General features: G+C 35.5%; 1 protein-coding gene across 1 annotated transcript in view; it reads left to right on the top strand.

The window, feature by feature from the left end:
• LOC113440199 (solute carrier family 9 member C1-like) overlaps positions 1–15,362 on the top strand; it is a 97,855-nt gene that overhangs the window by 68,607 nt on the left and 13,886 nt on the right. The window contains exons 17-20 of the mRNA XM_087928612.1: positions 1,057–1,206; positions 5,612–5,663; positions 8,978–9,126; positions 13,157–13,282. Coding sequence (XP_087784738.1) covers positions 1,057–1,206; positions 5,612–5,663; positions 8,978–9,126; positions 13,157–13,282 — 477 coding nt within the window. The remainder of the gene's footprint in view (positions 1–1,056; positions 1,207–5,611; positions 5,664–8,977; positions 9,127–13,156; positions 13,283–15,362) is intronic.

The raw sequence follows: 15,362 nt of genomic DNA on the forward strand, positions 1-15,362 counted from the left end.
CATGGAATTACATATCTCATAGCATGATTCTTGTCAGGTTGAGTAACCCAAAGCAGAATAGATCCAGTTCCTGTTACATTAAACCATTTCTTTGCATTTAAAACTTTTTTTTAGCGGCACCTACTCATTTTTGGCAAACCCGTTGTATACTACAAATTTATCAGAACCTCTCTTTTGAATATTCCCAATTTCACCTTCACTTCTCATCTAAATAATTTCTAATCTGCTCTTTCCATCTTCATGTAAGTGCACACGTTTTCCTTCATAGTCATTCATCAGAACTCTACAAACCAATTTGCTCCATAATTTTATTCACCAATGCCCTTCCTTATAATCACTCTGTAACCTTCTCAAAACATTCTCAAGCACCCAGACCTAAAAGCAAGGAACTGTTAAAAGACAATGCAAAAATCAAAGACTGATCATGAAAATCATAGGAGACTCAACAGTGTTCTTTATAAAAAATGTATTGGGTGGTTGCAAGCCAAATGCAACTTCATTTATTTCATCAGCTTCACTTCTGATTAATCAAGGCATAAGGCAAAGTGATAATTATGACTTAAAATGCCCAATGTAATTTGATACCAACAGTGTTTCCAGAAGAGGCATTTACTGCATTGCCTCATTCATTAAATTTAATTGATGATGTTCTGATAGCATTATTTTTTATTTGTGTGTTCTATGTTTCCTTTTTTTCTCAACCGAAAACATATAATAGTAGAAAGGTATAGAAATAAGAAAGTTAGGTTGAAAAAAATGAATAGATGCAGCAAGCATGGGGAGTTAGAAAAATTGTGGCAATTTGAAGAAAGCAATAGGGAAATCAGGAAAGAACAGGCAAGCTGAGGAAATTGGTCTTACTGTGAAGAAAGCAGATAAAGTAACGTTGGAAGTTGGGAAGGTGAAACAGAAAATTAATAGAAATATACGTTTTATGGTGGAGCAAAATAAGGAATGCAGGTGGACAAAGAAGTAGTTTTGATGGAAAGAATGATACAGAGAAACCACAAAAGGGTGTAGAAAAAATATTGATTTTTAGTATATTATCTATTTCAGGTAATGATACCCAAAATGATTTTCTTGTTGAATAAACAAATAAACAAACAGCTCACTTTTCGGTATGATATTGCTAAAGGATATGTTCAAGGTGAAGAAGATGTAAAATGTTTAATTGGACAGATTGCTGGCCATGAGAAAGTTTATGTTGTGAGTAAAATAGCCATATATATAAAGAGAAGTGTATTTGTCATATCATCCTTTATTTACGTTCTACAAATTATTATTTTGAAAATATATTTAGATCACAAAAATACTGTTATCTAGTGCGTTGTTGTAACATAATATATATGAATACACAAACCAAAAGTTAAAATGACCAAGAATATGGAACTGAAACTTTAAAAAGCAGCTTGGTTTCATTTTGTTATTGATAAACTCTACAGACTGATTCTGTTTTCCATCAAAGAGGCACTGTCTGGAGTTCCTGTTTAGAGGCAAGAAAATGCTTATCTTCCAATTATATTCATTTCTTTAAAATGATAAGTATTCCCATTGTGGAAACTAAGCACAAATACATGAATAGTTAGGAGAAGGAGATTATGCCTTAGAAATATTCTTTTCTCTTTTTTTATTACCAATGTTAACCTATTCATTTCTGCACATTCAAATATTTTCTCAATTACTTCTCCCTCTATCGGTATTTTATCGCTTTTCCAGTTCTGAGCAAATACAATTCTAGCTGCTGTTAATACATGAATAATTAATACATGTATAATATTATATGGTATGGAATTTATTTTATCAATGGTTGGAAAATAAAATAAATTAAAATGGATTAGATGAATATATAAAGCAATAAGATAAGATTGTTACAAAATAATAGATATATTAAATAATAGTTACAGTATCTCACAGAAATGAGTATACCCTCTCACATTTTATAAATATTTAAGTATATCTTTTCATGTGACAACAATGAAGAAATGACACTTGGCTACAATGTAAAGTAGTGAGTATACAGCTTGTTTAACAGCGTAAATGTGCTGTCCCCTCAAAATAATGCAACACACAGCCATTAATGTCTAAACTGCTGGCAGCAAAAGTGAGCACTGACAGGCTGACCCTACACCCCTTCAACCTCTGCAGCAATGCTGGCAGCACTCATACATCTATTTCCCAATGCCAAACTCTGGATTCTTTGGTTCATGGCGAGGCCTGTTCTGAGTGGAACCTGTCCTGTTAAACCGCTGTATCGTCTTGGCCACCATGCTACAGCTCAGTTTTAGGGTCTTGGCAATCTTCTTAAAGCCTAGGCCATCTTGATGTAGAGCAACAATTTGTTTTTTCAGATCCTCAGAGTTCATTGCCATGAGGTGCAATGTTGAACTTCCAGTGACCAGTTTGAGAGAGTGAGAGCGATAACACCTGTTCCCCCTTCACACCTGAAACCTTATAACACTAATGAGTCACATGCCACCAGGGAGAGAAAACGGCTACTTGACATCACTTTTGTTGCCAGCAGCTTAGACATTAATGGCTGTGTGTTGCATTATTTTGATTGGACAGCACATTTACACTGTTATACAAGCTGTATACTTACCATTTTACATTGTAGCCAAGTGTCATTTCTCCAGTGTTGTCACATAAAAAGATATACTTAAATATTTATAAAATGTGAGGGGGAGATACTGTATCAGAAAATGTGATTGTTATATTGATAAGAAAAGTATTAATTATAATTGTAAATATAAGATAAATGTTCCCAGTCGACACACAGTTGAAATGAAATGGAATTATTGCAAAATACAAAATAAAAAAATATTAAAAAAAAGAAATATTCTCTTATGATTATGAATTTCCTCATGTTTCCTCTGATAGTGATTCACAAAAGTGTTTGTGATCTATGTGCCAGTGATGGGATTCAGCCAGTTCACATTGGTATGGGAGAACCGTTTGTTAACTTTCTGAGCAGTTCGAGGAACCGGTTGTTGGAAGAAATCTCACTTTACAGGGCTAATCCTGTCAGGAAAGCGTGCCTCTGTGTTGTTTCCAGCCTAATCCTTATCTTTATTGCACTGCTTAAGTATTTCCAAAAACTTGTCTCTCCTACATTGTAACAGCTAGTGGTTCTTGGCAGTACACCCAGACTGGCAGGAACCTCCAGAGCTTCTCTGGAGGGTTTTTGTGTGTGTGTGTGTGCTGATATTTTGTTAGGGGCTTGACTTTTTAAAAAGCTTTTTACATTGCTTGGAGTGTACTTTTGCGATGTACTTCCAAGAGGCAGGATGCAAGCTTGGCACTCTGATTTTTTTTTACTGCCTTTCTGGGGGCATGTGGTCTTTCTTTAAATCTGGATGCTTTCCTTAGCATAACTTGTGAGCTGAGTGAGAGCAGCTGGTATCTTCTAAGTGGTGCAAATGGATCTAAGGATTGCTTCTCGTGGGTGTGAAAGGGTGTTTGTCATGTTGGGAGGAAATACTCCTCTACTGGGATTTTTCCAGCTGGGTTGCAATGATCAGTGCTTTGAAGAAATAATTGAATAATGCCAGAAAGAAGCTTTTAATAACAAGGGACCAAGATGAGTGACATTCAGCAAGGTTTCTTGGCTAGCTAGAAAGATTGACATTCAAACGTTTTTGGTAATGTTTAATCCTGTGTTTATTGATGGGATAATTTTCCCTATTCAGCTTTGTTTGGAAGGAAAAAGGTTAATCTCTGTTCCTGAAAAGAAGCAGGGTTGAGAAATCTGGCTAGTTCCTGTGTCTATTTGTTCTGGTAATTGATTTAACAAGAGCAGCTGCTGAAAGCTCTGGCAGTGAGCCACACAGGGTTCCCCCCCCCTTCCCTTGTGTTTTAGTTAAAAAGGATTTAAATAGTTTGTGATTTAATTATTTGTATTGTGTTTTGATTATTTGCTGCCTCGTGTCTTCTTCCTCTATCTGGGGAGGGGGCCTCCCTTCAATCAGTTCACGGGGCACAAGAGTCTCTTGTCTATGGGGTTTCTTCAGTTGTCCAGGTCATGGTTGTCCCAAATATACTTTTTTCAAGATTGTTGGAAGAAATATCCATCTGGTTCAGAGAAAGCCACTGGAAAGATGGTTTATTGGTGGACAGGACTACATGGGTTTGAGGTCCTGGGCAGCTGACCAATTGGTTTGATGAATACGTGGATTTTTATACAGCTTGTTCTACAGCATTTTGTAATTTAGAGGCTTGTTTTCTGTATTTTGTTATTTGATTTTAACTAGTTCGTCTCCCAAAGGCTGGCAGTGAGTTGGGGTTTTTAATCTTGTTTAACAAATGTAATTAATCCTAGATGCTGGCTTCCTTGGGGTTTTAATCCAGTCTTGAATGGATTATCAAATCTGCATTTTTAAAAGATGACCTCCTCAGTTTCTTTGGGGCTATTAAGAAAGATTGAGTCTGTTTCCTGCCTTTTAAGAGCATGTTTCTCTATTTCTCATATAATTTTCTGCCCTTTTAATATTTCTCAAAATATTTCATTCTTGTGGTGTGGTGCTAATTTTCTACAAGAGGCAACTAGACATTCTTGGTTTCCAGAAAGCCCAATTGCCTCTTGAAAAAGCACGTTTGGGACAGGAATCTCTTGCATTGCTTTAGAGTGGCCAAGCTTGGGAGACTTGAACCTGTGTCCCTTGTATACTTTGTTAATTTGTCTTTTTAGCTCAGCATTTTGTAGCTCAAATATACCCACCCTCTTTCTGGAGAGCTTAAAAGACCTCTCTGCTAAAGTTTTCACTTTATGAGCAAGAGTTTTTTGCTGATAGTTATCCTTGCATTTTAACTATTTTAATTCCTCAAGGTGCTCTGGCACCCTGCCTGATTTGTAACTCCAGGTTACAGGTATTGCTGAATGGTTTAGTATTCCATGATGGCTGTGGCTATCATTGATCTTCAGTGTGTATTCTTACATTTCTAATCCAATGATTGGTATTTAGAGCAGCTTTTTTGCAAGCAAAGAAGTGTTTTGTATTTTTGTACAGATAATCCTTGACTTATAACAGTTCATTTAGTGACCATTCAAAGTTACAATAGCACTGAAAAAAGTGACTTATGAGCATTTTCACACTTGCAGCATCCCTACGATCACAAGAGGCTGGGCAAGGCAAAGTGCCCTTCAACATTAGTGACATCAAGTTGGCCATGCCAACTCAGTCACATGACCACCCAGCCATGCCTACCCAGCTGGACATTAGGGCAGAGAACCTGTTGTTAAATTATTTGAATCCCACCACTGGTATGTGCCTGTATGTGTTCTAGCAGAAATTGTGTATGTGTGTGTGTGTTCTTGGAGAAATCTGTTTTAAAGTTAATTTGCAGTAATAATAGATAAAGATCATTGTAGACAATTTATTTAAATATTCTATTGCATTCTTTATCTTAAAAATAATTTTAGTCACTAACAATGTAAAAGATACCATACATGAAAAACATCATGGGAAGTAAAAAAACAGAAGAAGGTGGGGGTTGGGGAGAACCAAGCTAAACTATTGTGTTCTGTAGCCTTTTGGAAAGATTGCTACGATTGAAAATGGTCTTGCTTGGTCATTTATAGTTTCATTAATATAAAATACATATTCCTTTTTAACAGGCAATTAGCAAAATCTTGGAAATGAACAAACAAGAAGCCATGAAAGAGTTAGGTATGAATTTAAAGACATTATCATTATTATGACTTAATATTGTTTTCATTATTATTAATGAAACTTTAATTTCCATAGTGTTGATTCTTACAAAGCCGAAATAGCATTTTCTATGCGCACGAAAGAGCTACTCAAAGCAAGGACAATCAGAAAGACAGTAGTAAGCTCCATGGTTTCCTCTGCATTTACTCTGGCTTCAGTAACTATATCCTGCTCAGCCCCATATGAAACTGCACATTAACTACAGGTAGTTCTCAAATTACAAATACAGTTGAGCCCAACATTTCTCTTGTTAAGCAATACAGTTGTTAAGTAATTTTTGCCCCATTTTATGACTTTTCTTGTCAAAGTTACTCAGTGAATCACTGCAGTTGTTAAGTTAGAATACAGTTGTTAAGTGAATCTGGCTACCCCATCAACTGTCAGAATATTGCAAAAGGTGATCACACAGATCCAGGACACTGCAACTGTCATAAATACGAGCCAGTTGTCAAGAGGCCAAATTTTGATTATATAACCATGGAGATGCTGCAACAGTTGTGTGAAAAACACAACTTGTCTTAAGTCACACTTTTCAGTCCCATTGTAACTTCGAATGACTAAATGAACAGTTGTAAGTTGAGGATTACCTGTATAAAAAACATTGCAATGCTTCAAGTTGTTATCTGTGCAGTCACATAACTTAGCTTTCCTGTTCAGGGATTGTTTAGTTGTAACAGTACTGAATGAGGGGTAATTACAAACAGTCCTTGAAGTTCTGGCTGTTGCAACACCCCTGAGTCATGTGAACTCAGCTTGGGTGCTTAGCTTGGGAACAAGTTCACACTTACAATGGTTGCAGTGTCCCACAGTCATGTGATTGCCATTTGTGATCTACCCTGCTGACTTCCCACAAGCAAAGTCAATAGGGAAGCCAGCAGGGAAGGTGGCAAATCACTCTGTAATTGTCCTCCCTATAACCTGTGTCTTTCTTTTTGGGGGTCTCCCTATGCTTGCATGAATGTACCTGCAGCACCCCCTCCTCCAACTTATTTGTGACCTGCTCCCTCATCTCCCTCCAGAACCATGTGTTCCTTTCCTTGATACTTTCTGCTTAATGAACTCTGTCTTGGAATTACAACAGCAATCAGGACTACCTGGATTGCCATTATTAATGCAATGTTCATTTGCATTTTTAGTAGCTCCTAAAAGAAAGAAAAAGGGAATGGAAAGAAAGTTTATCTGCATGACCAAAGCAGTCCTCAGTGTCTTAAATTCCATAGTCTTTCTTAGCACACTGGATGAGTGCATAAATCACAATTTATTTCAGGATGCCTAAATATCTATCTCAGAATTTCTGCAGCTGATACATTGTAGAAGAACCTGAAATACATTCAATTAAATAGCCCTGCTTAATATTTACAGTTAATTCTTATTAACGTTTTACATAATTGAAATACTATTTTGGATGGCAAATACTTCTTAACTATTAAAGCCACAATAAGATTGCTCTAATTATTTAATCACATCAGCAATATTAAAAAGGGGGGAGCTACTGTAAATAAGAAACAAAATATAATGAAATAGTGTAGGCTAAAAAAATCTTACGTATATATAAGGACACATTATACTTTCCTGTCTTGTTTTTTATTTTTTTTATTTTTCACCTATTTTTTACATATTTGTGGAGTTTTAATGCACATTTTTTTGTTTTTTGTTTTTCTGTTTTTTTTTAAAGCAATACAAAGTTTTATTTAAAAAAACACCCAGGGGCTAAATTATGCTGATGTTTAGAGTGGGTAATCGCTGCCCTTAAATCTCATTTTCTACCAGTTTTCAGTTGTAAAAAATTATTGCTTTCTCTATGCAGAGACACTTCTTTTCTTTAACTGTGAGTAGAGACAGTGCATTAATAGAGAAGATTTATGCAAGTAGTTCTCAACTTACACCCACAAACAAGCCCCAAATTTCTGTTGCTAAGTGAAACATTCATTATGTGAGTTTTGCCCCATTTTAGAACTTTTCTTTCCAAAGTTGTTAAGAGAATCACAGCAGCTGTTAAGTTAGTACCAGTAACACAATTAAGTGAATCTGGCTCCTCCGTTGACTTTGCTGGACAGAAGATCGCAAAAAGGGATCACATAATCCTGGGATACTGCAACCATCATAAATACAAACCAGTTGCCAGGCATCTGAATTTTGATCACATGATCATGAGGATGTTGCAATGGTCATAAGTAACTTTTTTTAGTGCCATTGTAACTTCGAACAATCACTAAATGAACTGCTGTAAGTCGAAGTTTACCTATATAAAGAAGCACTTCAACTTTCCTGTATATGCAAAGCAATATAAAATAGATGTATTTTTATCTGTGGATACCACTTTTGGCAGCTGTAGTATCTGGAAACTTCATAAGTATACTTGGATTTACTGTGCAGGCATATCCAATGATAATGAAATGTTCAGCGCAGGAAAAAAGTGGATTTTTTAAATTGCATGTTTTTATCTAAAGGAGAACATCCTTCTTCCTAAGACTTTTGTTTCATACAAGAGATATTGACAGTGATCCAAATAAATTATTTGATTACTTCTAATTACTTATATTTCTCTTTTCAGGCTGAAACTACTTTTTTTTAAAATAGTACTTGTTTATATATTTATTTCTGAGGAGCACAGAGAGAGTTCACTTTGCTTTTCCAGTCTAGTCTGAGAGGGCTGCATATTTGATGTCAATAGGGGAAATAGTATCTCAGAAATTATTAAATGGTTTCTTGGATACTGAAAAAAAATGTTTTTTTACTTGGGAACAAACAGCCTCTGGGTTGCTTGTTATTATAAAAGTAAATATTACTTAGAGAAAAAAACAAAAGGAACAAAATACAAAAATGAAAATACTTGTCTTTCATTTAAAGTCATGTTAAAGTCAATAGGACTAGAAAAAAACTGTTGATTTTTTTTCTTTTCCTTTCAGTTGGTTTTTATTTTTTAATCCAACAAGGACCTCCTGCAAGGAATTTTCAGTTTTGGAAAAAAGAATACTTTATATTTTTGTTCTCTGTCTTTCAGTATAATTTAATGAGTTTTGCTGTATTAACATATTTGCAATCTTGCACATCATGTGAATGGAATTCTGCACTTATTCAGAACCTTGTTCAAGAATGGTCTAGAACTAAGATTTTTTTATAGGCATGATTTCTCATATCCATTTGTGCATATCTCCATACCTGCAGTTCCTACTAGATCTTGGGGAGGGGGCATTTACTCCTAAGCAGTTTTCTTTCACTTTGAATGGCATTTATAAGTTCTTGTATTATTATTATTTTATTTACTTTAGGACTGATGCAGCGTGACTATCCAGATATTGTCATTGCTGTGAAAACCAGACAAGCAGTTCAGACGGTACTAAATACAGCTTTTGAAACTCTTAAATTTATGATAGCAGGAGGAATCGTGGATAAGAATGAAGGAAATGAATTACATAAGGTAATTCAAACAAAATTATATAGATATTTATATGAGAAATATGAGATATTTCTGTTAATACAGAAAAATTCAAATTACATATACAAACTATATATACAAATTTTGGATATGGGGATTTCCAATGTTAAAAATGGAAAGTTGGAGATAAAAGTAAACAAAATTTTCATTAACCTCATATGAATAAATTTTCATATTTACTTTTCACATAGATTTCTGCCAAAAATTTTCGGGCAACTATCATTTGCTCCTACTGTTATCTGGAATCTGAGCTCAAGTGCTGAGCTTCTTTGTGACCTAAAAATTTCTTCAAGATATTTCTCCACCTTTCTTTGAGATGTGCCTAATTATAGCCTGTAACCACTGCTTCTGCTTCCTATTTTAATATTATTTTTATAAAAGATTTTAATTGTGCACTCTCAAGAGATTTGCTATTACATAATGAACACTATGATATAATGGTACCCCATCATCAAATTTTGTTGTAGGAAGAAGAAGCTGGGTGTTAATTAAACTTCCCAGTTGTTTCAGCCCTGATGGATTAGATAACAGACCTGAAAACACTTCAATGAGATAAACTCTAGAAATCTTAAGCATTGCATTGGGATCATTAAGATTTCTAGGTACAGAATGGTGAATTGGACTGAGTAGGCATTTTTTCCTCTATTTTGTGTTTCTTTTTTCCCATTTTATTTTTATTAAATATATAAAGTAACATAAAAACAAATGAAAGTTAAACTCAGAAGAAAAGAGAGAAAGAGAAAGAAAAAAGTGCCAAAAAAGAAATAATGGAAAATATAGAAAAGCTGAACTGAATTAAAAGAAAAAAATATGTAAAGAAGTGACTAACAGTCTTCATCAGAACAAGTAAAAACAAATCTGATAACTCATCATCCCCTATAAAGTTACAAGCAAATTTCTTCTTAACCCAACCTTTCCTGTATGCAAACTATAAATCATCAACTTTTCAATCCTGATATCAGCAAAAAGTTTGTATAGAATTACTAAGGCTGTATAAAACATGTCTGATTTTAACCTTGATCAAACAAATCAATTTTATATTCCTTTTATTTCTAACAATCTTAATCTTTAATTCATTAGATGTTATCTTTTTCCTATCACAAAGGCTTCTTTGGAGCTTTAATAGACCTCTTTTGTGAGTCCAATGGAAAATCATTGTCAGGTTATTGTCTTGGTTTTCCCTTTTGATTTTCAATGTTTAGCCAATTTCTTTTTTGTATCCAATAAAAGTGTTTCAGGGTTGCTCTTTTGGCTCTTCTCTATTTTTTAATCCATTTTCCTGTCATTTGTATATTTATTTGGAATGCCTTGTCTGCTTTGTAGTCCACATTTTTAATCCATTTTTTCTCGATTCTACTATTTCTGCATTAAGCAAAATTTATTTCAGATCTGTCATTCCTTCTATCCCAGAGCATTAACTATATTGAATTCTACTGTATAGAGCAATATTAATGCAATATCAGAGTTTTTCAATTCAGTTGTATAGAATGTGAAGGATGTGTTTGTATTGTATTTTTATAGTTATAATGTACACTGAAGATGGCATTTAATTTCGTTGTAAAAGGTGCAATTACAATAAACTAAACTAAACTAACATCTTTTAAACATAGCCTACCTGTAGAAGCAGGCATCATTGCTGATATTATGGCTACTATTTTAATATCTCCTTTAATATTTTAAATGTTATAATATTTTGTGACATTCTGTATATCCCAATCCTAAAGTCAGGGTTTTTTTGCTTGGACTATAATCTCCTGTAGTATCTTAATTTAATTCATAAGGTCTCTATTATAATTTCTGGTAGTCATAATAATTCTGATTCGCATGAAAATCTATTTATTTTATGTAGCTTTCTAAAATCTTATAGAAAAATTTCAATATTCCAAATTGCCCTGGACCCTTTATTTGTTATTTTCTTAGTTTCAAATCTTATTTAGATGTTTGCCACGTATTTCAAATGTTAAACTTAGTTAATTTGTTGTGGTCCAGAAATATTCACTTACTGAGTGACCTGTCAAACTTGTCATTCCCAAAATGTCCAATAGTCCTAAGAGATTTTACAAGGATTGGAAATGAAGTTAGCCAATTTAGTGTCCTTTAAAAAGCACTGCCATAGATGTGATCTTGATGAATAATTGTCTCCCAGCATTTCATCTAATACTTGTCCAGAGAGGTTCCGTGTGACCATTCTACTTGTTGTTTCTTTGCTCTTTGTCTAGGTTGTTGTTTTGACTCTTCACCAAAGAGATTTTTAAGCTTACCATGCTCTGTGTGTGCGTGTGCATTATTTTGCATTATTTTGTTTGAGGCAATGCTTCCATTCATTTGCAATATTCTGTCATGTTTGGAAAAATTATAATGCACAACTAAAATAATAAAAGTTCACTGTGGGATTTTTCAGCTATTTTTTATAATATTGACTACAGATTAGGATTAGGGTCATGATACAACAGCTGGAATTTAGAAACACTATTTTATGCTGTTTCCATTCCTTCCTGAGGAAAATTAATTGGGAGGGTGAGTAGTCAAGCTTTTGGCCTTTTTTATATGGGGTGCTTCAGTTTAGTTCTCTCTCCATTCTATTTAACATCTAGGTAAACTGGTAGAAAAAAATTCATTGGTTTAGACTGATATATCATCATACTGAAGTTGCCCAGTTATACATCTCCCTTGGAGCCAAACGATAGATGCCTGAGGATTTTAGGCTCTAGATCAGGGGTGTCAAACTCAATTTCATTGCAGGCTGCATTAGGGTTGGGGAGGGGCACGACCATGATGGACATGGCCAGCTCGATGTCATTCATGTCAGGGATGCCTGTGGTGGCCCGAGACTGGTCCTCCCAAGCTCCATTTTCACAGGCAGAGGCACTGCAGGCCAGTCCTTTGCTGTTCCCAGGGCAGCCCCGTGGGCCAGATCTAAGCACCTTCATTTGAAGGGGGGTGTCATACACTCCCCAAAACAGCAGATCTGCAATTTAGGAATGCTCTTTAATTTGGCTAGACTTATAGGCGGGAGCAGATCTCACCGGGGAATAAAATGTTCCAAAGGGCAAGAGCCATGGCAGAAGAGGCTCTTCTCCTGAACCCTGCTCACCAGAATTCCTTGACTGACAGGACCAGCAGCATGCCTATTCTGCTGACATAGGTGGGATGACCTAGTCCCACTGGGGTGAGACAATTCCTCAAACACTGTAAGTTTTCTTGATGGACATATATTATTGACAGTTCTGCCCTAATTTCAACTTATTTTGCTTTATTCCAAAATTAGTTTTCAATAGTAAATTGAACCTACTTGTAGATCTATTTTTGTTAAACCTATCTATGCACTGGCAGTCTTTGGTGCATAATGGGTTTTGGCCTACTGTCTTGGATTGTATTGATCTAGAGTGACACTTTCTAGTTAGCTTAATTTTTTTCTGGGTGGATTGTACATATAGTTTGCTTCTGCTGTCAGTTAGCAGATAAGCCTTTTCCAATTTGTATCAAAAGAACTGGCTTCAGCTATGGCTTCCTCCATATAATGCATTTCTAATTCCTTTACTGTTTCAGTTATTGGAATTGAGGGTATAGGAGGAGCTAAACTCAAGGTTATCTACAGTGGGGGCATACTTCTATTCAAAACTTCCTAGTTTTGGAAAGATTCAACAAATATACTTGATCATCATAAATATATACTCTCAGACAATGACAATTAAAGGTTAACAATGTATCTCATCTTAGTTCTCACTAGTGTTTTTTAAGAGTAGTATAAAATATGTTCGAAATAAAAAACAGCAGCTGAGGATTTTTTTTGAAATTTTTGAAAGTATATGATCAGCACATTGTAAAAAAAGATCTCTGCATTAATCAGAAAAGTATACTATGTGATTTATAGCCATTTTACCTTAGAATTATATCATTCAAGATGTCTTAGATTTAAGGATGTAGAAATCATTTCATGGTGGTTGTTAATAATATGAATGTAAAGAACTAAGAGGGTACTATGTATTATAACAATAGTCTTCTTTTTTAGGTGATTCTTTTAAGAAAACAACAGCTTGGAAGACTTCCCCCTACAATTGACCCACCTACTGCACATGACCTTCTATGCAATATTGTGTGGCTTCAGGGTAATAAAAAACAGATAGAATACATTCAGGTACTGATGCTTTGGATGCTTCACACAGGTAATATCTGGCCCAATGCGTATCAGTGGTTACACATTAGATCTAATCTTCACCTCCAATCAGTAGAGGATGCCAAAATGGAAGAAATGACCTTCCACTTGCATGTTCCTTTGCATGGTCAGACTCTCCCTTGTTCACTTGAGGTTTGTCTGTTACTTCCTTCTTAGATTACTACAGTGCATCCTATACGAGGCTGCTTTTGAAAACTACTTGGAAGATGTGGTTAGTCCAAAATCCAGCATCCTGCTTGTGAAAGCCACTTTCTCCAGAGCACACAACTCCAGTGCTTTGGGTTTTCTATCTGATCTTTCAAGCCTTATGAAACTTGACTATTAAAGAGCCATCTATATCAATTAGATCCGACCTACCCAGTACACATATCTCTGGTTTGCTGAGGGTTCGTTTCCTCTCTAACATCTAGAGCAGTGGTATCAAACTGACAGCCCGCAGGCCAGATCACGGGCAGGCCACACCCACCCCAGCTCTGCAAAGGGAAAACCGTCATGATATGTCTTGTGACAGCAATGTAATGCCATGAGTTTGACACCTTAGGGGACACCAATATCATCCTATTCTTAGCATTAAGACCAACCCTATGGAATAGCTTCTCTACTGATATTTGGATGGTTGCATTGATCCTGATCATTAGAAATGTCTTAAAAACTGAGCTGTTCAGAAAGGCTTTTACTTAACTGTGTCATTAGAATGCATGTTACAATCATTTTAATGACGGTACTTAAAGAGATGGATTGGTGGTGAAGTAATGCCGGAATGCATAAGAAGAGCTTTCTATTTGATATACAAATAGATTCCCAGGAATGTAATATATGTTGCTATTAATGAGTCATGGGCATTTCCACAGCTGATCCCCATTCATTGCTTTTTGGGTCTTGTCATATCTATCTACTCATGATGAGTTGATAATGGCAGATTCAGCAGAAGAGCTTTAGACAACCAATTTTATCTACAACAATATTGTTGGAAATGATGAATGTATTGTTTTCATGCCTTCTGAATTCAGGTTTCTCATTACAGTGGGTGGACTTTCATAAGAGGAATATTATGTGTGCTCTATGAATCCTTGAATAAAGAGAACTTGATGTCCCTTTAGGGCTAGAACTAGCAAGGTGGCTAAGCCAACTGTGGGAGTAAAGCTGGGATAAACAGTATATTTTAAAAGAACACAACTAAAGTTGATGAACTGGTGGAATCTAATCCTTCAAGGAACAGCAAGAGGCAACTGAGGCTGCTTGGGCAAAGATGTAGGCTTTTGGCAGCACAGCTGGGGGACAGTTGGAGAAGAGCTATAATCTGCAGACTGTCTGCTCTTGTTTTTGGTTTCAACTCATTCTTTTCTGAGGGTCCCATGTCACAAACCAAGTATGAGGGCTGACAGAATGATTTATGACCATCTCTTCACTATTTCTTTGGATTAGACTAAAATCAATGCTTTGAACTTCAGATTACATTATCTAAGCCGCTCTTTCTTTCAGACACACTGCTTCTCTTGGCTTTCCCTCTGTGATCGGCCTGCCATCTAAATTTGCTAGAGTTCATTACAGCAATGGTAGTCAAATAAGCTTAAATAGCAAACCACACCCAATCAATTCTGGCAGTATAATGAGGAATTACAACAACTAAACCAGATATTTCCATTATAGTTGAATCAGCTCAGAACTTTGGTGATTGTCTTACAGGCTTAGTCAATAACAAGCTGCTCATTTTATTGCAAAATTCTGATTGGTGTTCCACAAAAAATCATGGTGAGAAATAACACTATGCTATCTTCCTAGCTCAGAATTAGTCACATGCAACTAAAATAAATTTCCTTCTGATCAAGCAAACTAGTACAGGTAGTCATCATTTAATGGCTGTCTTGGACAGGGACCATTTGAAGTTATAATAATGATGAACAATAATTTTGCAACCCACACCTGCATTTATAACTTTTGCAGTGCCTCTCTTTCAAGACATGTGTTTGCCATTATAGTCAGTACCTGTTGTCTTGTGCCTGACCTATTTTTCTGTCTTCACCCTCTGACAGTGGATTGT

The sequence above is a fragment of the Pseudonaja textilis genome, chromosome 1, assembly GCF_049901715.1.
Source record: "Pseudonaja textilis isolate UNSWEBS1 chromosome 1, rPseTex1.2, whole genome shotgun sequence".
NCBI classification, from domain to species: Eukaryota; Metazoa; Chordata; class Lepidosauria; order Squamata; family Elapidae; genus Pseudonaja; species Pseudonaja textilis.